The sequence below is a fragment of the Chiloscyllium plagiosum genome, unplaced genomic scaffold (assembly GCF_037043375.1).
Source record: "Chiloscyllium plagiosum isolate Xiang-an unplaced genomic scaffold, Cpla_swu_hap1 HiC_scaffold_6, whole genome shotgun sequence".
In the NCBI taxonomy this organism is placed as follows: Eukaryota; Metazoa; Chordata; class Chondrichthyes; order Orectolobiformes; family Hemiscylliidae; genus Chiloscyllium; species Chiloscyllium plagiosum.
In genome coordinates, this window is record NW_028270144.1 from 20,946,179 (window position 1) to 20,967,057 (window position 20,879).

A 20,879-nucleotide genomic window follows, 5' to 3' on the forward strand; every position below is an offset into this window, starting at 1 on the left:
CAACTGATAAGTATCTGCTTCATTGTTGTACATTACAGTTCTGCTTTCAGATGCAGTAATAAAATTGCACTGTTTTAGCAACATGCATTGAAACCCGCAGTAAATTCCAAAAATATAAATTTAAGAAACCTTAAATAACCAATCACCTATGATAATAAACAATGATTCATGAAGAACAGTGAAGAAATGTTCTGGAACATTTTGTTGCTCAACGGGATCTATATTGTCTTGTGAATTGATTGCTTACTATGTTTTAAAGATGAAATAAAACTGTTTCCTCCCACCCAGTCAGAGTCCAAAAATATTATCAGAATGGGATAATGTTAAAAGTAACAAGCACATTTAACCTTCAGCATTGGCAACATATCGAATGATGGCTGTCGTGCCAGTAGTAGAGGGCATTTTTGAAATTATTTGTACAAATTCTGCAATACATTTTAATTTCTTTAAATTCCACATTAGAATATTTACGGAAGAAAGGTTCACCTTACATTATCCAAATATTTTCACTCAACGAAGAGAATTTTGTATTAGATGGTCATTCCTCCATATCTACAAAATTATGAATCATGAATTCACCTTTTCATGTCAAAAATAAGTTACCGATAATTCAAAGCTACGGGCAAAACTCGCTGATCAGCAATTACTTATGTGAAAATCTCACTCTCCAACACTTCTAATATGCAGCTCTTCCCTCGCAGCCCTCCATGAGCAAGGGCATAGGTGCTCAGGAGAGTGAACAGTTTGAGGGGATCTGTCAGGTGGAGGTAGAGGAGGCTGGCACATTAACAGGGGAGTGTGATGGGAAGGTGGCACATCTGCACCATCTACCTTCTAATACACACTAACTGCCAATAAGCTTCCCTAACAACATCTAGCCCGATACACAGATTTTTCTCATCTTTATTGGTGAGTTACAATACACCACAATTGTTTTTAGTATTTTATTCTGTTAATATTACATTTTATTTCAGAAGTCTTAGTATTTATTATTTTATTTTAATCAAAAAAACTGAGCATTTGGGAAGCTATCCATATTTTTACAATAGTTAATAAGCTGCACTTTTGCAAATTCATGATTTGAGAGAGTTTTCAGGAATGGAAACCTTGCGGTTACAGAAGAATGACTGTATTGCAATTTCCAAAATGTATATAACAGAGGAACCTCGATTATCCCGCCTTCAACTATCTGAATTTTGGCTTATCCGACAAAATTGCAAGGTCCTGATGCTTGGCTAAACTGTGTTATCCGGCATTCGATGAACTGGATGAAATACTCCCTGCCCATGTCCTCTGGATACTCGAGTTCCTCTGTATATTTCATGAATAATTTCACAAAAAAGTTGAGTTCTATTAATATTCAATAATGTCATAGATTTAAGTAATAATACCATCATATTATTAATTGAATGTCTGGAAATAAACGTTATCTCTTACACTCAAATGATTTGGGCCTGTGAAGCTGAAGCATAATTTCAAAGTTTGTGGGGGCATTACATAGAAAATACAGAGCAAGGCAGTGAGAAAATCTGACAATATTAAACCTACAGGAAGTGCATTATTTGACAAGTAAATTTCAATCTAGCCAAGTGTGAGATGGTGAATTTTGACAGGAAGAATAAGGAAACCACAGAGGCTTGGAAAATAATTGTGTATCTGGAGTAGATGAGCAAGGAGGTCTTGGGATACAGATACATAAATCACTAAATGTGGCGATTCATTCCCAACAGTCAGAACTGAAAAGCAGAGAAATTATGTTCAGCATGTTCTCAACTTTGGTTTGGTCACATTTTGAGTTGTGTACACAATCGGATTTCCATATTATGAAAAGGATGTAGAGGCACTAAAGCTGATGCAAAGAAAAGGATGATTTCAGTATTGAAAAGTTAGAACCATGATGAAAGAATTAACAGAACGGTGCTCTTTTCCCTAGAAAAGAGAAAGCTGAAAGAATAACCTGACATATCTTTAGGGTAGATGCAGAGAAAATATTTCCACATGGGGAGAGATCAAAATGAGGGGCCATCAAGATAACATATAGTCATTAATAAACTCAATAAGGAATTCAGGCAAAACCTCTCAACACAGAATGCAATGAAAATGCAGAAATTATAACCACTCTAAGTATCAGAGGCAAGTAACAAGTTCATTTAGAGGGAAGGTAGATAAACACACAAAGCTGAAAGGAATGGTGTATCATACATTGATAGAGCTAGACAAAAGAGGGCGGTGGAAGCTTTTCTGGAACATAAACTTTGGTGTGGAAATTTGGGACTATTGTGTAAATTTCATCTAATGGTTAGGAACAAAAATGTGTTTCATAACCATGCATGACTGTAGTTAAATATTATAAAGGATATTTATATAGATGATAACCAGAAGAGTCCAAAAGACAAAGCATTATGAAGCTTCACATTTAAACAGAGTGATTTGTTAAGATTATTTTCACTGTAGATCACAATGGGAGAGAAACTAATTCTTATCACTAAAGTGAACCACATAGGAGCGAAATAACATTTGGCATCATCAGTCAACTTGGGACAAAAAAAATCAAGAATTGATGGTAAGTGCGTCAATAATGAAGAATTGCCACTAGACCTCCAGAAAACACACTAAAGAATACCAAGACTTCAAAAGTGCAAATCAGCAGTAGTGCTGGTATACTAAGTTCAAAAGACGTATGCAATGCTGTTGAGATGTAGTCTCAAAACAACATGTTAACTCTTCAGTTTTCTACATTTTGGGCATTAACTTTGCTGCTTTTAATGCTTAATGATAACTTACACTGAACTGAGATTTTTAATAAAACCTTTCTGGCAAAATTCCAAGTGAAAGATTACCACTTTGATGTGGATAAAAATTCAAATATTGGAAATTGGAACTGGAAAGCAGGTGAATGGGGCAGGAAGTAATGTCTGGATGACAAGGGTAAGTATCTGTAAGTGCCGAAGGAATCAATATGTAGACCTATACTTTTGGTAGTTTTGATTAATAATCCATCCTAGCATCTTTACTTGCTTTCATGCACTTTCTGAACTCAAATTGTCCTAAGACCAAGCTCCTGATCCCATTGTCATGTCAACCACCCAACTTTCCTCATGACTTCCAACTGAGCTGAAATTGTTCATGGTTTTCCCTCATGTACTATCGCTCACTTCTTCTAACGTCATTGTTGCTGTACTCAAAAATTCCTTTTTACATTTTTTTTTGCAAATTACTGCTGCATTTATAACCTCATTTTTACCTTCTCTGCAAAATTCTTGCACAGTGCTGGTCCTTCCCAAATCCAGACGCCAACTCGATGACACCTCCTCCTAGCGCCACCTTGACCATGACCCCCACCTCGCCCCCCCCCATCACCAAACTGTCATCTCCCAGACCATATAGAACCTCATCACCTCAGGTGATCTCCCACCCACAGCTTCCAACCTCATAGTCCGGGAATTCCGCACCGCCCGATTCTACCTCCTTCCCAAAATCCATAAGCCTGACCACCCTGGCCGACCCATTGTCTCAGCATGCTCCTGTCTCACCGACCTCATCTCTACCTACCTCGACGCTGTCCCAACCCCCCTAGTTCAGGAACTCCCCACATATGTTCGAGACACCATCCATGCCCTCCACCTCCTCCAAGACTTCCGTTTCCCCGTCCCCCAACGCCTCATCTTCACCATGGATATCCAATCCCTCTACACCTCCATCCGCCATGACCAGGGCCTCCAAGCCCTCAGTTTCTTCCTCTCCCGACATCCCCAACAATACCCTTCCACCGACACACTCATTCGTTTGGCTGAACTGGTCCTCACCCTTAATTTCTCCTTCGAATCTTCCCACTTCCTCCAGACCAAAGGGATAGCCACAGGCACCCATATGAGCCCCAGCTATGCCTGTCTCTTTGTTGGCTACGTACAACAGACCATCTTCCGTAGTTACACCAGCACCACACCCCACCTCTTCCTCCGCTACATTGATAACTGCATTGGCGCTATCTCGTGCTCCCACCAACACATTCCATCCCAACCTTAAATTCATCTGGACCATCTCTGGCACCTCCCTCCCCTTCCTGACCTCTCCATCTCCATTAATGACAACCGACTTGACATGACTTTATTTTTTTTTACAAACCCACCGACTCCCAAAGCTACCTGGATTACACCTCTTCCCACCATACCTCCTGCAAAAATGCCATCCCGTATTCCCAATTCCTCCACCTCCGCCGTATCTGCTCCCAGGAGGACCAGTTCCATCACAGAACACACCAGATGGCCTCCTTCTTTAGAGACCACAATTTCCCTTTCCATGTGGCTAAAGATGCCCTCCAATGCATCTCATCCACACCCCACCCCTCTGCCCTCAAACCCCACCCCTCCAACTGTATCAAGGACAGAACACCCCGGTCCTCACCTTCCACTCGACCAACCTTCGCATAAACCACATCATCTGACGACATTTACGCCACCTCCAAACGGATCCCACCACCAGGGATATATTTCCCTCCCCACCCATTTCCGCTTTCTGCAAAGACCGTTCCCTCTGTGACTACCTGGTCAGGTCCACGCCCAACAACTCATCCTCCCTTGCCACCGCAGGAATTGCAAAACCTGCGCCCACACCACCTCCCTCACCTCCCTCCAAGGCCCCAAAGAAGTCTTCCATATCCAAAGTTTGACCTGCACATCCATCAATATCATTTATTGTATCCATTGCTCCCGAAGCGGTCTCCTCTATATTGGCGAGACTGGATGCCTCCTAGCAGCACGCTTTAGGGAACATCTCCGGGACACCCGCACCAAATCAACCCCACCCCCCTGTGGCCCAACATTTCAACTCCCCCCTCCCACTCTGCCGAGGACATGCAGGTCCTGGGCCTCCTCCACCGTCGCTCCATCACCACCCGACGCCTGGAGGAAGAACGCCTCATCTTCCACCTCAGAACACTTCAACCCCGTGGCATCAATGTGGATTTCACCAGTTTCCTCATTTCCCCTTCCCCCATCTCACCCCAGCTCCAACCTTCCAGCTCAGCACCATCCCCATGACCTGTCCTACCTGCCTATCTTCCTTTCCACCTATCCATTCCACCTTCCTCTCTGAACTATCACCTCCACCCCCAACCCCATTCACCTATTGTACTCTATGCTACTTTCTCCCCATCCCCACCCTCCTCTCATTTATCTCTCCACTCTGCAGGCACCCTGCCTCTATTCTTGATGAAGGGCATTTGCCTGAAACGTCGATTTTCCTGCTCCTCGGATGCTGCCTGACCTGCTATGCTTTTCCAGCACCACTCTAATCTAGACTCTGGATTCCAGCATCTGCAGTCCTTGTTTTTACCTCCCAAATCCAAGCCCATCTTTCCTGGAACTTTGTGCTTGAATCGTGTCTTTTGTCCCTGGCACCAGATTGAAATGGTTCCCAAAGTTACAAATATGTGACTGCGTCCATGAGAAACTATGCACCTCAGAACGGTTGAACACAATTTTCTTGCAACATCTCCACAGGATTGGTCAGTTGAGACGAATTGCAAACACAATACAATTCTTATCTCTCTAGTTTGTCTAGTTACACTCCGAATTCACTGGCTTCTCATTATTCTCTTGCATTGACTTCTCTATTGTTTTCTGCACTAATACCTGTGGGGTCACCCAGAGATCTAACATTAGGCCTTTATTTCTCATCTACGTTCTTCCCCACAGCAACAATATCTGAAAAAAAAGCATTGACCACAGCCATCTTTATCTAACAACCATCTCTCTTGACCAGTCTTGAATTATACAGCTGTTTCTTTGACACAATGAACAGAAATTCCTCCGACGAAATACTGAGAAGATCTTAATCATTTTTCCTATAACTAATCGTTTACTAGTTACCAAATATATAGCTTCCCTGGCAACTGTAAGCAGTTTGAAACTGTGGGTGTCATATTTGACAGAGCTCTGGCCCTAATGCTACACCATCGCTAACACTGCCAACTCCACTGAAATGACGCTGGCAAACTCTCCTACCTATCCCTATCGCTTTTTCTTTTGCTGAAGTCCTCATTCATGCTTTTGTTGTTTCAATGCTTGACAATAATGCACACCAGGCTGGCTACCCACATTCTACTTTCTGCAAATGTAATCTGAGCTCTATCTTGCACATAGCCCTGTTTAGCTATTAGCTCTGTGCTCACAGACATATACTAGCTTCTGCTTAAGCAACGTCTTTATTTTAAAATTCTGATCCTCATTTTCAAATCCCTGTGTGGCCTGGACCTCCTCTACCTAGAATCTTCTCACCCTTTCAACCTCTGAAATACCCACATTCTTCCAACTATGGTTTCTTGTGCACTCTGATTTAAATGCTCCACCACTGTTGTGCCTTCTGCCACCAAGGATCTCAGGTATCTTTCCGCCTTTCAAAACTACCCCTTGGAGTATGTGTTTGGCCATCTGCCCTTATGTGCCCTGCCATAAAAATATTGTTTGCTACTGCTCCAGTACAGGATGTATATTAAAGAGGCTATAAAAAGTTTTTTTTAGATTAGATTAGATTAGATTAGATTAGATTACTTAGTGTGGAAACAGGCCCTTCAGCCCAACAAGTCCACACCGACTCGCCGAAGCGCAACCCACCCAGACCCATTCCCCTACATTTACCCTTTCACCTAACACTACGGGCAATTTAGCATGGCCAATTCATCTAACTTGCACATTTTTGGATCGTGGGAGGAAACCGGAGCACCCAGAGGAAACCCATGTAGAGACGGGGAGAATATGCAAACTCCACACAGTCAGGCGGGAATTGAACCCAGGTCTCTGGCGCTGTGAGGCAGCAGTGCTAACCACTGTGCCGCCCACAATTGCATTAGCAAACGGATGTTGAGGTTCAGAAACAAGATTAATACAGCTATCAAGAGATAGAAAATCTTGGAATAAATTGTGTTGCAGGCCCTGATAATGAGCCAGAGTTGTCTTCGCTTCATCAGCAGGAAAAGTTATGACGAACAGGTGGAATTCTTGCTGACTGCTGACAAAATTTCTACAAATGTCCAGCAGGATTGGTGACAGCAACCTGCCACCTTCCCCTTAACAAGGGTCCACACAAAAATAAACCTGCTTTACGAATCAAACCCATCCATTGAAGGCAATGGACTTGAGGTACAAGTAATTTTGTGACTTACAAACTACCCTTCTGCTTCCACTCAATAACCAATTTCTTGTAAACAAAAGTCTCAAACACAAGAAGGCTTTTTATCCTATATACATCTGTCAATATAAGACAGTACTAACTCAACACGCCATTTGATTTAATTACAAAATGTATGACATTATATCGAAAATTAAGATTACAGTATTTTAAAAATAAAATCACTAAAGTGGGTGGCATGTTCAGGAATAAAAGGAACTTACTAAGAAGTACTAAAGTATTTTTCAACTTCAATGTTCACATCAAAATATTTACTTAATAAATTATGTTTTGCTGCATGGCGCAACATTGCAACACTGTTTTAATGAACTTAACTAAAAAATGTGATTAGTACAGCGAGGTTGAAATTAATGAAAAATAATGCAGCACAGAACACACAAAAACATACTGTTGTCTGGGAAAAATAAACAACTCTAAACAAACGCCTGCTGCAATTATTCAATTTGGCTTTGCAGCAATCAGGTAATTTACAAATTGGTGAGACTTTAGAAAGTTTTCTGGTGAGCGCTCGTTTAGAGTTGCAAGGGGAGGGGCGGTGGGTTTATGAAAGAAAGCTGTAAAAGGAGCAAACCTGATTGGCTGTAGCTGCTGCGGCGAAGGGAACGCTTGTGGCAGGTGTTGTTGCTGCAGAGACAGTGGCGGGCGTAGCACTGTGCATCAAGGGTACTTTCAGGAAGGGAACCATGGAAGCAATGAACAGAAGGGTGCGGCACATGGCAACCATTGCATGTGTTGTATTTTTGGGCATGGCAGATATCACATAGCAGAAAGCCATCGTGGAGGGAGGAGGAGGTTACACCAGCAGGTGACATGCAATCATAATGCAAAGCAAGGAAGCATGGGAGAAAATTAAAAAAAAAGAGAAAGGAAAAAAGCTTATTACAATCACAATTAAAAAGGACTAATGCCAACATAATCAGGGTTTCCCAGAGAACATACAAAAGGAAGCTAGGGGACATGGGAAAAATACTCTTCAACTTTTCTCCCATCTCATGGTATTACTTCAATGTTATGGACTTAAATCTTTTAACAAAAGTTAGATCAAATCAAGTAAACAGTGCCCACGTTAGGTTATTTTTTAAAAGTTGTAATTTTGTAGTAAGAAATTTTTAAGAATGCACCTTCCTGAACTTCTCTGGGAGACTCCGATACATAATATATTAAGACTTGATTTTCTAACTTACTTAGGATAGATTCAATGTTATCAAGTAAAACAAAGATGCTTAAAGAGATATTTACATATAGAAGGTTATTATTATGAAAAAAAAACAGATTTCACACCAATATTAATAAGTATCCCATTTTCAACTCCTGCCTCACAATCTACAGATTATGAATGCTGATAATAAGCATTGTTTGAGCTGTTACAACCAAAAGGTTCTCAGCCAATCTCTGTCCCAAAGGTCAATTGTAAAAAGTCAAATCAATGCATGCTGTAGTTTGATACACCAATTTCTGCTGCACAAAATTATAATTGTTCTAACAAAAATGGACAAGATGATTCAAATTTTAGTTCAAAATTGAAGCGAAAAACAGATAAACAAGTTAAATTCTACGTTAAAATTAATTTCTTCAAATTCAGGTTAACCGAAGAAATAATCTGAAGATTCAACTCTATATTTTGTAGTTTTCTCCCCCATGGTAAAAGTAAGTATCTAGGCTGAATTAAAAAATGCTCATCATATATTGATTACATTCAAGGTATTGAAACAAAAGATGAAACCTACCAACAGTTGTAGCTGGAGGAGTCATGCAAAACACCGACCCTGCCATCATGCAGTGGAACATTTAGAAAGGTGAATTTGGGGGAGGGGAAAAAAAAAGTATTAAGAATGCACGGTTAGTGCTAGATCATAAAGCCAAGATCTTGAAAACAGATACAAAAACCCTTCCATGTCAGTTAGTTTTAATACTGAGAGATTCAGTTCAAATCTCAAAACGCTCATCATTCCACTTCTACTTCATTAAAGTATTAATTTCTAAGAATTTATTTTTATACCAAGTTGAAAGATCTTTTGTTTTTATAGAAGTCCTACTGATAATTCAAGGGACACAATTAACTCAAACAATGAAGTGCAGAACAAGTGACAAAACACAATGAATGCACACATTGAAGACTCTGAGTTTTAACGTCCTTTGTGACAGTCGCAACTAGGAAGAGTGAAGCTGGGTGGCGATTTCATTCCAAGCATATTTGATTGCACATTATTCTGAACCATGCTCAAAGGATTAGGTAGCAAAACAGTCATATTTGTGAAATATTAAAAAATAACAACAATGGTAATCAGCCTTAGTTCATAAAGTACCATAGGAGTCTCTCCATGGGAAAGAGAGAGAAAATTGGTTCTACAGCCGGAAAGGCCTACTCCAAATCAAGCCGGGCAAAGCAAGGAGGCAAGCTTCCTGAGGGGGGATAAAATTTAAAAGGAACCTAAGGGGCAACTTTTTCACGCTGAGGGTGGTGCATGTATGGAATGAGCTGTCAGAGGAAGTGGTGGAGGCTGGTACAATTACAACATTTAAAAGGCATCTGGATGGGCTTAGAGGGATATGAGCCTGGTGCTGTCAAATGGGATTAGACTAGTTTAGGATATCTGATCGACATGGACAAGTTGGACTGAAGGGTCTGTTTTCGTGCTGTACATCTCGATGACTATGATTGATTGACAACCACACATATTCAATCATTCAGTACCACATTCTAGATGGCTAACTGACCCAAAAATATTAAAGACTTTATTTTAGACATTATACAACACTATTTTATTAAATGTAGTACAAAGAACAGATTTGTAATATACAATCTTGTTAACTGTGTTTGTTGTAAATATTTACAGAAGTAACAGATTAATTTTTATGCAGTTAAATTACCAGAGGTTACTTAAAAATTTTACAGAATAATTTGTTGCACAGATTTTAAAGTGCAAACACTTTATACCTAGCATTAACAATTGTACATGAATCATATTTAGTAAATTTGTATTGCAGTGGAATACTTCATTTATCTAATGTCATATCAATGAAGTACTGATAGCCATTTAATCAATGCTTCACTATTTTGCAAATAAGCAAAGTTTGGACAAGCTTTATTGAAAGTTTACATCTATTAAAATGAGTCAATTACTGCAGATAAAATTCACTTTTCCATTGCAACTGGATATTCAAAAGATCATCATATTAATTTAAATCACTGGCAGGGAAGTCCCCAGTATCAATTATTTAGAATGGAATTAGTCATTACACAGAAAAAGGTAGGTTGACTGGGAAGAGCCAGCATGGAAAGTGGAAATGCTTAAGTAACTTTGAGCTTTTTTTTTAAAAAAAAAACAGAGGTAACAGAAAGGGTTCATGTGGATAATGCTGTTCTGGTATAAATGGACTAACAAAAGGGGTTTGATACAGTGCCACACAACAGACTTGTGAGCTCATTCAATAAAGGGTACAGTAGCATCATGGGCACAATTGGGCAGAGTGGGCTGAAATAACGTCCTGTACGCAATAGAATTCTAAAAGGCAATTAGGATGAGAATAGCCACAAATTAATCTGTTTTTCTATTTTTAATTAACAGCCAAAAATCAAATTATTTAATCAAATAATTGCATACATGTATTCAATACAGCCTGGACAGATTACAACATTTGATTATTTTAATTGACGGCAGGACCAATAGTTTGGGAGGTTTACTAGTGGTGGCAACCAGTTACTATCAACAAAAAGGAAACAGTAGCTTAAAATCTGTGCAAAATCAACACTACACAAGGATGTAAACATCAAGAAAAACCATTGCTTTAAAGATGTCAAATCAGAGTTGATCTAATTATTTACTACTAAACAATCCTTTCATATTAATTGTTACTTGTTAATATGTGTTCTTTTAAATCATATATAGAGGAATTTTGCATTTACTACATGCAGTCATTTCATTATTTGTTTTAAAACAGCTTTAGATAAGGCCATCACAAAAATCTACAAGTTTTTTTTATATAAGAAAATGAAAATTCCATTGAAGCTGCCCGAAAGGCTGCTTGCATTGAAATACAAGCTGTTTCCAGGGCATTCAATACAGTTTGAAACATGCAAACAATTAACTTAACTAAAACTGGATTCAACTGAAACAAAAGAAGGTCAAAGGTTGTTTTGGGTCTTAGCCTTTTAGAATAATTAAAACACAGCATTTTAAAACCATTGAAGCTGCATGTTACATTAATTACAAGTGCTAGCAACAAGTAAATATATATCTTTGAACATCAACTTGTGGTAATGGCTAGATTATTTACCTGATCACATCAACAGTGCAATCTTATAATACTCTCAATAAGGGGGAAAGGACATACCTGTTGGAAAAAATGTTGGCTGCTGCATTTGTGCATTGGCTAAAGCCTGTTGGTAGTGCAAAACACTAGGATTAAAGATTGTGCTGGTGCCATTGCTTTTTTCAAGGGCTGGTCTCTTTGGTAAGTGGTGAAGGACACCAGGTGGAAAGGCCTGTGAATGAGGGATTGAGTAAGACAAGTGTGACAAATGGAGAAGACAGCATGAAATTCTTGTCATTCACTGACAGCATTACATTTATCAAAGCAGCACAAGAACACTTCTGGTGGAAGACAGGTATTCTATAAAAGGTACAAGCATAGTTCGTTTCAACAAAAAAAATTAATACTGTGATATTTGACATTACATTACAAGACAAACAGCTGCATTATTTTAAAGCCAAAACTTGCCCTTAACCAAAAAAAATTTAATGAAAATGCTCTCACTATAAACTGGTTTTGAAATGTTGTTAAGCAACTTAATTACAGCAGAGAGGTATCAGATCCACATACTTAAATGTTATCAAATGCTTCAAACGAATTATAATGAATTTAGACTATAACAGGTTCATTCAACATTGTGTAGTGAAAGCTATCTGGTGCTACACCTGAAATGCAAAATGCAAACCTCAGATATTCCAAAAAAAGTTTAAAATTTATAGTATGGCTTTTTAAAAAGACCAGTACATTTAGTTAGCATGAACATAATATTGTTCCAAGAAACATCTAATTAAAAGCATTTCTCAAAATTAAAAATAAAATCAAGTTATACTAATTTACTATCACTACAGTGCATGCAAAGCAAGAAGGTGAAAGGTCAAAGTACCAGGTCAAAGGTTGCCTCGAGGGGTCGTTTCACAGATTTGGCAGCCGACTGAGTCTTAAATAGCAGGCAGCGAGCATATGATGGCAATGGACCAATGGGGTTCAAGCGTATTAACATACAGGTAAACAGCAAGCAGAAGTGCGTCATGGGAACAGCAGTACATTGCAGGTAGGTGAGGAGAAAAAAAAAACAAAAAACCCTGAATGCAGTATACAACATACATCACAGAGCATGCATAAAATGAGTTGTCAAAAGATTGCAGTTACAAATACTGAATTAGTACTATACAGCAAAAAGCATTTACTGTACCTTTGTTAAAAGCATAAAAGAGACCAAAACATGATTTTTAACTACTACTGATATCAACTTGTGCAAAATGTATGTGCAATTATATAAGCTTATAATTAAGTAATTGCATCTTTCACACTTTTAAGAAATATGAAATTACACAAAGATAGCTAGATTCTGCATTGCTCATTTGTAAGTACCTTTAGAAAGCAGTAAACCATCAAAACCTATATCTCTCCAAACTAGAAGTAAATCAAGGTGGCATTCTGTTTTTTCACTTCACTCTGACCAGATTCTCAAAACCAGGACTGAAATACACCTTTTTAGGGACATTTAGAGATGGGCACAAATACTGATTTACCCAACAAAAGAATGTCCTTAGGAAACAATGTCATAGAGTCACAGAAATGTACAGCATGGAAACAGACCCTTCGGTCCAACCCATCCATGCCAATCAGATATCCCAACCCAATCTCGTCCCACCTGCCAGCAGCGGCCCATAACCCTCCAAACCCTTCCTATTCATATACCCATCCAAATGCGTCTTAAATGTTGCAATTGTACTCGCCTTCACCACTTCCTCTGGCAGCTCATTCCATACATGTACCACCCTCTGCGTGAAAAAGTTGCCCCTTAGGTCTCTTTTATATCTTTCCCCTCTCATCCTAAACCTATGTCCTCTAGTTCTGGACTCCTCAACCCCAGGAAAAAAACTTTGTCTATTTATCCTATCCATGCCCTTCATAATTTTGTAAACCTCTATAAAGTCACCCCTCAGCCTCCGACGCTCCAGGGAAAACAGCCCCAGCCTCTTCAGCCTCTCCCTGTAGCTCAGATCCTCCAATCCTGGCAACATCCTTGTAAATGTTTTCTGAACCCTTTCAAGTTTCACAACATCTTTCTGATAGGAAGTAGACCAGAATTGCACGCAATATTCCAACAGTAGCCTAACCAATGTCCTGTACAGCTGCAACATGACCTCCCAACTCCTGTACTCAATACTCTGACCAATAAAGGAAAGCATACCAAACGCCTTCGTCACTATCCTATCTACCTGAGACTCCACTTTCAAGGAGCTATGAACCTACACTCCAATGTCTCTTTGTTCAGCAACACTCCCTAGGACCTTACCATTAAGTGTATAAGTCCTGCTAAGATTTGCTTTCCCAAAATGCAGCACCTCGCATTTATCTGAATTAAACTCCATCTGCCACTTCTCAGCCCACTGGCCCATCTGGTTCAGATCCTGTTGTAATCTAAGGTAACCTTCTTCGCTGTCCACGACACCTCCAATTTTGGTGTCATCTGCAAACTTACTAACTGTACCTCTCATGCTCGTATCCAAATCATTTATGTAAATGACAAAAAGTAGAGGGCCCAACACCAATGCTTGTGGCACTCCACTGGTCACAGGCCTCCAGTCTGAAAAACAACCCTCCACCACCACCCTCTGTCTTCTACCTTTTGAGCCAGTTCTGTATCCAAATGGCTAGTTCTCCCTATTCCATGAGATCTAACCTTGCTAATCAGTCTCCCATGGGGAACCTTGTCGAACGCCTTACTGAAGTCCATATAGATCACATCTTCTGCTCTGCCCTCATCAATCTTCTTTGTTATTTCATCAAAAACTCAATCAAGTTTGTGAGACATGATTTCCCATGCACAAAGCCATGTTGACTATCCCGAATCAGTCCTTGCCTTTCCAAATACATGTACAGTGATCCCAGATCCCATGCATTTTAGCAAAACTACACAGAGAATACAGTGGGTCCCTGAGCACAGTGGCTTGTAGATATTGTTGTTGTCATTATTGGCTAACACAAATGACCAAGATCACCAACATGTTGGGAAACTAAAGGCACATGGGCATCGAGTGATCTCACAATGAAATCTGTACTACCAGACTGGAATCCTCAAGTCTGGGTAGGATTGAATGCTAAAGCATGGATCTGTTGGGCTGACAATGCACAGTCTTACATTTACCCACTCTGATAATGGCAACAAATGTATTGCCTTCTCACTTACTGCCGGATCTCTATGCAAAAGTATCAAATGATACTTGCCATTGCAAATGCACAGTAATTAATAAAAAGCTGCATATAAATTAAAACATGTCAGTTTACTTGCAAATTAAATCAAAAGAATCCACTAATGTGAAAAGCAGATTTTACACTTGAACGCTAGGGGTATTAATTTGAGGTTGAAATTAAAAGGTTGTTGGGGCAGGATAGTATTATCTGCAAGTGTTTGCACTAACATTGTATGGAAGCATTCACTTCCCACACAGATGCTGAGTGAAGAAACGTTCTGTCCCTAGCACCTACAAATCTCAATACTGATGCTCACAAGTTGACCTATTTTCACATTGCCGCCAGACAGCATGCTACACTTCAAATATTGCTTTTGAAAAAAACGCATTTTATGTTGTAACAAAACATGATGTTAATCAAATTAAACAAGTAAACTGCACTTTTTATTCTGGTACAGTGAAACTTAAGGTATCATTTTAAGTGTGCATCTAAGTAGGTGGCTGACTTCTGGAAGAATGGCAACGAAGCTGTGAAAAATGAATTATAATAGATTTCACATAGCTTACAAATTACATTTTCTCCGTTTTGTAGGGAGAAAATAGCCACCTGGAGAACTATTCCCTCTCCCAAACCACTGTAGAATTTTACTGCATTAACATCTTGTTATTTTATCCTGCTAGGACATGTTATGACACACTTCTGGGGCAAATAGAGATTTGAACCCAAACCTTCTGACCCAGAAGTAGAGACACTATCACTGCACAAGACCATGAAATGCTTCTTCCTTTACTCAACTTAAGATACACATCAATCAACACAGCAATGCCAATAGATAAATAATCTAATATGAAGGTAATCATTGGTATCAGACATGCCAAAATTCTAATTATTTGGATGCTCAATGAAATACTATTTTATTTCACTATATCACGTAGCTGCTTTGAAAAGGAAGATTATTTCCATATTAAGCTCAGTAATTTGATAGAAAAAGCAGAATGAGCACTAGCAAAATAAAATGTAAGTCAAGGCAAAACAAAGCTATACCTTAATTAAACACTACTGAGCACCTGCTCCAGACAGATGAAGATCCTTAGTTTTATTTACACTTTTTCTGTGTAAAGAATACATTTCCTTTAGAAAAGCACCACGCAACACAAATATGGAAGATCACAGACAGCTCAGTCTGTGGGACATTGTGACTCATTAACTTGATTGAGTTTTTTGAAAAGGTACCAAAGAAAATTGATGAAGGCAGAGCAATAGATATGGCCTATATGGATTTCAGCAAAGTGCTTAGATCCACATGGTAGACCAGTTAGTAAGGTTACATCATGTGTGATCTGGGGGAGCTAGCCAACTGGATACAAAATTGGCTTGAAGGTAGGAGACAGAAGGTGGTGACAGAGGGGTGCTTTTTGAACTGGAGGCCTGTGACCAGCCCATGTGCCACAAGAATTGGTGTTGGGTCCACTGTTTTTTGACATTTATATAAATGGTTTAGATGTGAATATAGGAGGCATGTTTAGTAATTTTGTAGATGACACCAAAATAGGTGGCAAAGTCTAAGTAAAAATGATTATTTCGGAGTACAACGGGACCTAGATCAGATGGGACAACGGGCCAAGGAGTTGCAAATGGAGTTTAATTTCGATAAATGTGAGGTGACACATTTTGTTAAGGCAAACCTTGACAGGGCTTTGGGGAGTGTTGCCAAACAAAGAGACCTAGAGGTGCATAGTTCCTTGAAAGTGGAATCATAGGTAGACAGGGTCATGAAAGTGACATTTGGCATGTTTGCCTTCATTGGTTAGAACATTAAGATCAGGAGTTGCATCCTCTGCACCCGATGTGGCCTCCTCTATATTGGGGAGACAGGCCGGCTACTTGCGGAGCGTTTCAGAGAACACCTCTGGGACACCCGGACCAACCAACCCAACCACCCTGTAGCTCAACATTTCAATTCCCCCTCCCACTCCACCAAGGATATGCAGGTCTTTGGACTCCTCCATCGTCAGACCACAACAAAACGATGGTTGGAGGAAGAACGCCTCATCTTCCAGCTAGGAACCCTCCAACCACAAGGGATGAACTTGGATTTCACCAGTTTCCTCATTTCCCCTCCCCCCACCCTGTCTCAGTCAAATCCATCAAATTCAGCACCGCCTTCCTAACCTGAGATCTTCTTCCCGACCTCTCCGCCCCCACCCCAGTCTGACCTATCACCCTCACCTTGACCTCTTTCCACCTATCACATTTCCGATGCCCCTCTCCCAAGTCCCTCCTCCCTACCTTTTATCTTCGCCTGCTGGACAAACTTTCCCCATTCCTGAAGAAGGGCTTATGCCCGAAACGTCGATTCTCCTGTTCCCTGGATGCTGCCTGACCTGCTGCGCTTTTCCAGCAACACATTCCAAGTCAGGACACTGGTCAGGCCTCTTTTAGAATACTGCGTAAAATTCTGGTCACCCTTCTCTAGGAAGGTTGTTGATAAGCTTAAAAGGGGGCAGGGAAGATTTACAAGGATACTGCCGGGACTGGAGGGTTTGAGTTATCGGAAAAGGCCAAATAGACTGGGATGTTTTCCCCTAGATTGAGGGGTGACCATACAGAAGCTTATAAAATCAGGAGGGTTATGGATAGGGTAAATAGCTACGATCTTTTTCCTTGGATAGGGGAGTCCAAAACTAGAGGTGAGAGGGGAAAGATTTAAAAAGGACCTGAGGAGTAACATTTTCACGCAGAAGGTGATGTGGGTATGGAACAAGCTGCCAGAGGAAGTGGTGAAGGCGGGCACAATTTAAAAAGCATCTGCGTGAGTACACGAATAGGAAGGGTTTAAAAGGCTATGGGCCAAATGCTTGCAAATGAGATGAGGTCAGATTGGGATGTCTAGTTGATGTGAACAAGTTGGATCAAAGGGTTTGTTCCTATGCTATATGACTATGATTCTATTCTTTTGAAATTCTCTCAAATCTAAATAGGGAACACTCTTGCTTTACAGATAAAGACAGGTAAGTGCCTTCAAAGAAAGATTATTATTGCCAAAAATTTCAAGGATAGTCATGAACTGACCCAAAGAAAGTTAGCTTAGATTCCATGCATAATAATTTCCCATGAGAAACAGAAGTTGGCCATGGAGCTTACATACATTCTCTATCAAAGACAATGTAGGCAGGCTATTTCAACTGGCTTGAGAATCTAAGTTACACTAGCTCAAGATAAGGAATTGGCTGTATCACACTTAAAGATATAAAGAAAAGTTTGTTCACTCAGGAAGTTATGAATCTTTGAAATTCTCTACACCAGAAGACCACGGAATCTCATGGCTGAGAGTGTATATTTGTACACCAACAAAATCAATGGATGCGAGGAAGGGACAAGAAAGGTAGAAGATCAGCCATTTTCCTACTGAATGGTGGGGAAGGCTCCAGGTCAGCTACTATTTTTGTTAAGACGTGTACATCCCTCAGGTCATTCAATTAGATCACATCTAAGTTGTATGTCGATAATTTATCCATCCCTGGGGAGCATGTTCAGTTGGATAGATCCGTAAAGTTTAGTAATCCCTCTGGACAATTTTAGACTAGTCTCCACTTTGGGCATGGGTGGGATCTACTCCAGATCTGCAGTAAAGCACAAAGTGCCTTGCCTTTAACTTGATTTGAATGGAAACTGGATTGTCAACCACAGCTGTGTACTGATTTCATTCAAGCACCTATTTCAATCAAGGACAATGGAAATAGTATCAACTTTCTTGAACTGCAGGGGAACTCAAGACAGACGACATAGCTCTCGATGTGAGGCAATCAGTCTTTGAACTGCAAGTTTCTTGGCAAAAACAAAAATCTAAAGAGCTGACACAAACAGCAGAAATGACTATTGGTGCTTTCTCCTTTGCTTGAAATCCTGATTATCCTTTCAGTTCCATTGGGAAAGGAGCTGGGCAATATCCTAGGTATTCTTAGTTTGCAGTCCTTCATGTGGAAGCACCATTAGCTGGTTTCAGACATACATAAGGTGCAATGTTTGTCTTCAATCGCAGACGGAAAGCTGGTGTTAACATGTCGCCGTATGTACGTTTACATAAAGTACATTAGTTCATATATCTCACCATCGGATAAGCAAGTTCACTCAGCCAACAGTACGGCTTCATTCTGAGCACACACTGATCTTTGACACTTCTTAATTAGAATAGGTGTCTCTTCCTGACCTCGTTTATGGGAACTTTGACATTAAGGAAGGGTTGTGATGAAAGTGGGTCCAGTGAATAATGACTTTGAACTTCTTGGGTCCAATGCCTATTGGCCCTCAGCAACAAAATCAATGCATTTGATTTTCAGCAATCATAGGGACATTATTATTAGAAAAAAAAAGTGGAGGCAGTGAATAACCATGTACTGAGTCAATAAAATTATCCAGTGTACGGAGTCAGTGTATGCAAAGAATAGCAGGACTGGATCAAATAGTATTGAGTTTCACTTCCTGCATAAGAACTTTCTTCTAAACTTAACAGATTTATTAGTGACTTGTGTTTATTTCCTGCAATCTTGGAATCTCCTTCCAGCCAAAATAATTTATTTTAGTCCATCCTAGCAATTCTATACAGTTTTACAGATCTCTACTAGGTCACAATTAAACCTTCCAATTAAATCTGTTGGACTATAAACTGGTGTTGTGTGATTTTTAACTTTGTACACCCCAGTCCAACACCGGCACCTCCAAATCAGGTCACAACTAGCATTTAAGAAGATACCAAGGAGAATTGAGTTGGGAGCTTTAGCAATGAAGGACATAGGGCGGAGTCAAAAGCAAGTGAAAATCCTCATGAAAGCATGGATTTACGAGAACTTGCAGCTCTTTCGCTTTGGTCTGAAACGTTGAGGCAGTTTACCGGAATCATACTTGTACTGTCAGCAATCTAGGCGTGACAGGATGAATGGCCAATGCTGTCCCTAGGATTGCTGAAATTCAAATGCATTGATTTTGTTGCCACCATATATATAAATATATATATACACGGCGACCTGCTAAAACCTTCTGTTTGTGATTAAAAACATACATCTGAAATCAGCAAATGGCGCTACCACAGGAAGGACTGCAAACTAGGAATACCTAAGATATTGCCCAGCTCCTTTCCCAATGGAGCTGAAAGGATAATCAGGATATTTCAAGCAAAGGAGAAAGCACCAATAGTCATTCCAGCAACTGATCTTCCAATGTGGCACTTTATTAATCAACCTTTGAAAATTCACTATTATATGCATGCATTTCCTTTGTCACCTTCTGAAAGAATTTAATAGTGCATGTGAGGAATAACTCAACTTTTATACCAGACCTAACCTTATGTCAGCTGGCTGTCATCAACATAACTCAATTAAATGGGTATTAATTTTATTGTGTATTATGGTCCCTGGGAACCCATCTACTACCAACGTTAAGTTGAAATGTCTATAATTTCTGGTTTTCCCCTTTCTTGCTTTTTAAACAGAAATTGGCAACCTTCTAACGCTCACATATGGCTTCCTTCAAACAATCAAACGTGGAAGTGTGACTTCTCTACTCCAAATGCCCTAGTTTCTCAGTAAGACTAACATTCAAAATCTTCTGTCATTTGCCAATTTGTTTTCAGAACTAGAGTGGGGGGTGGAAAATATTTCAGAGCCAGGGCGGGCGAGTCACAGACACACACAGAAAGGGAGTGGGCGGGCGAGGCAGAGCCAGGGAGCAGGCGGGCGAGGCAGAGAGAGTGAGAGATTGAAAACAAATTGCTGCTATTGTTTGCAGAGTGAGCTTCATAGCCTTCAGCCTATATTGAATTACAAAATCATTGAGGTGATTAGACATTTCACTGTTCTGATGTTAAGTCTTATGGAAAACCTCTTCATTAAAGTTTCATCTTGATAAATAAAGTGTAACCTGCTGTTTTAAACAGCACATTAAATTCATAATTATTGCTAAACATCCTTACTGGTCCTGAAAGAATAATGTAATATTTAATCTGACTAACGCACCTAACACTATGGGCAACTTAGCATGGCCAATTCACCTGATCTGCACATCTTTGGACTGTGGGAGGAAACAGGAGTACCCGGAGGAAACCCACGCAGACGTGGGGAGAATGTGCAAACTCCACACCGACAGTAGTCCAAGGCTGGAATCGAACCTGGGATCCTGGTACTGTGAGACAGCAGTGCTAATCACTGAGCCACCCGTGCCACCCCTATGGGTTTTTAATA

The 20,879-nt window shown here is 40.0% G+C and overlaps 1 protein-coding gene across 8 annotated transcripts in view; it reads right to left on the bottom strand.

Annotated features, from left to right (window-relative positions):
* The window catches only part of mbnl2 (muscleblind-like splicing regulator 2), a 131,416-nt gene that overhangs the window by 22,206 nt on the left and 88,331 nt on the right, over positions 1-20,879 (bottom strand). For 4 of the 8 annotated variants that reach the window (XM_043691341.2, XM_043691334.2, XM_043691336.2 and 1 more), the window contains 3 exons: positions 12,326-12,379; positions 11,524-11,674; positions 8,916-8,954 (listed from right to left, as the gene is read on the bottom strand). In XM_043691341.2, coding sequence (XP_043547276.1) covers positions 8,916-8,954; positions 11,524-11,674; positions 12,326-12,379 — 244 coding nt within the window. Of the gene's footprint in view, positions 1-7,759; positions 7,855-8,915; positions 8,955-11,523; positions 11,675-12,325; positions 12,380-20,879 lie in introns of all 8 variants that reach the window. The other 4 variants (XM_043691337.2, XM_043691340.2, XM_043691338.2 and 1 more) reach the window with 4 other exon arrangements.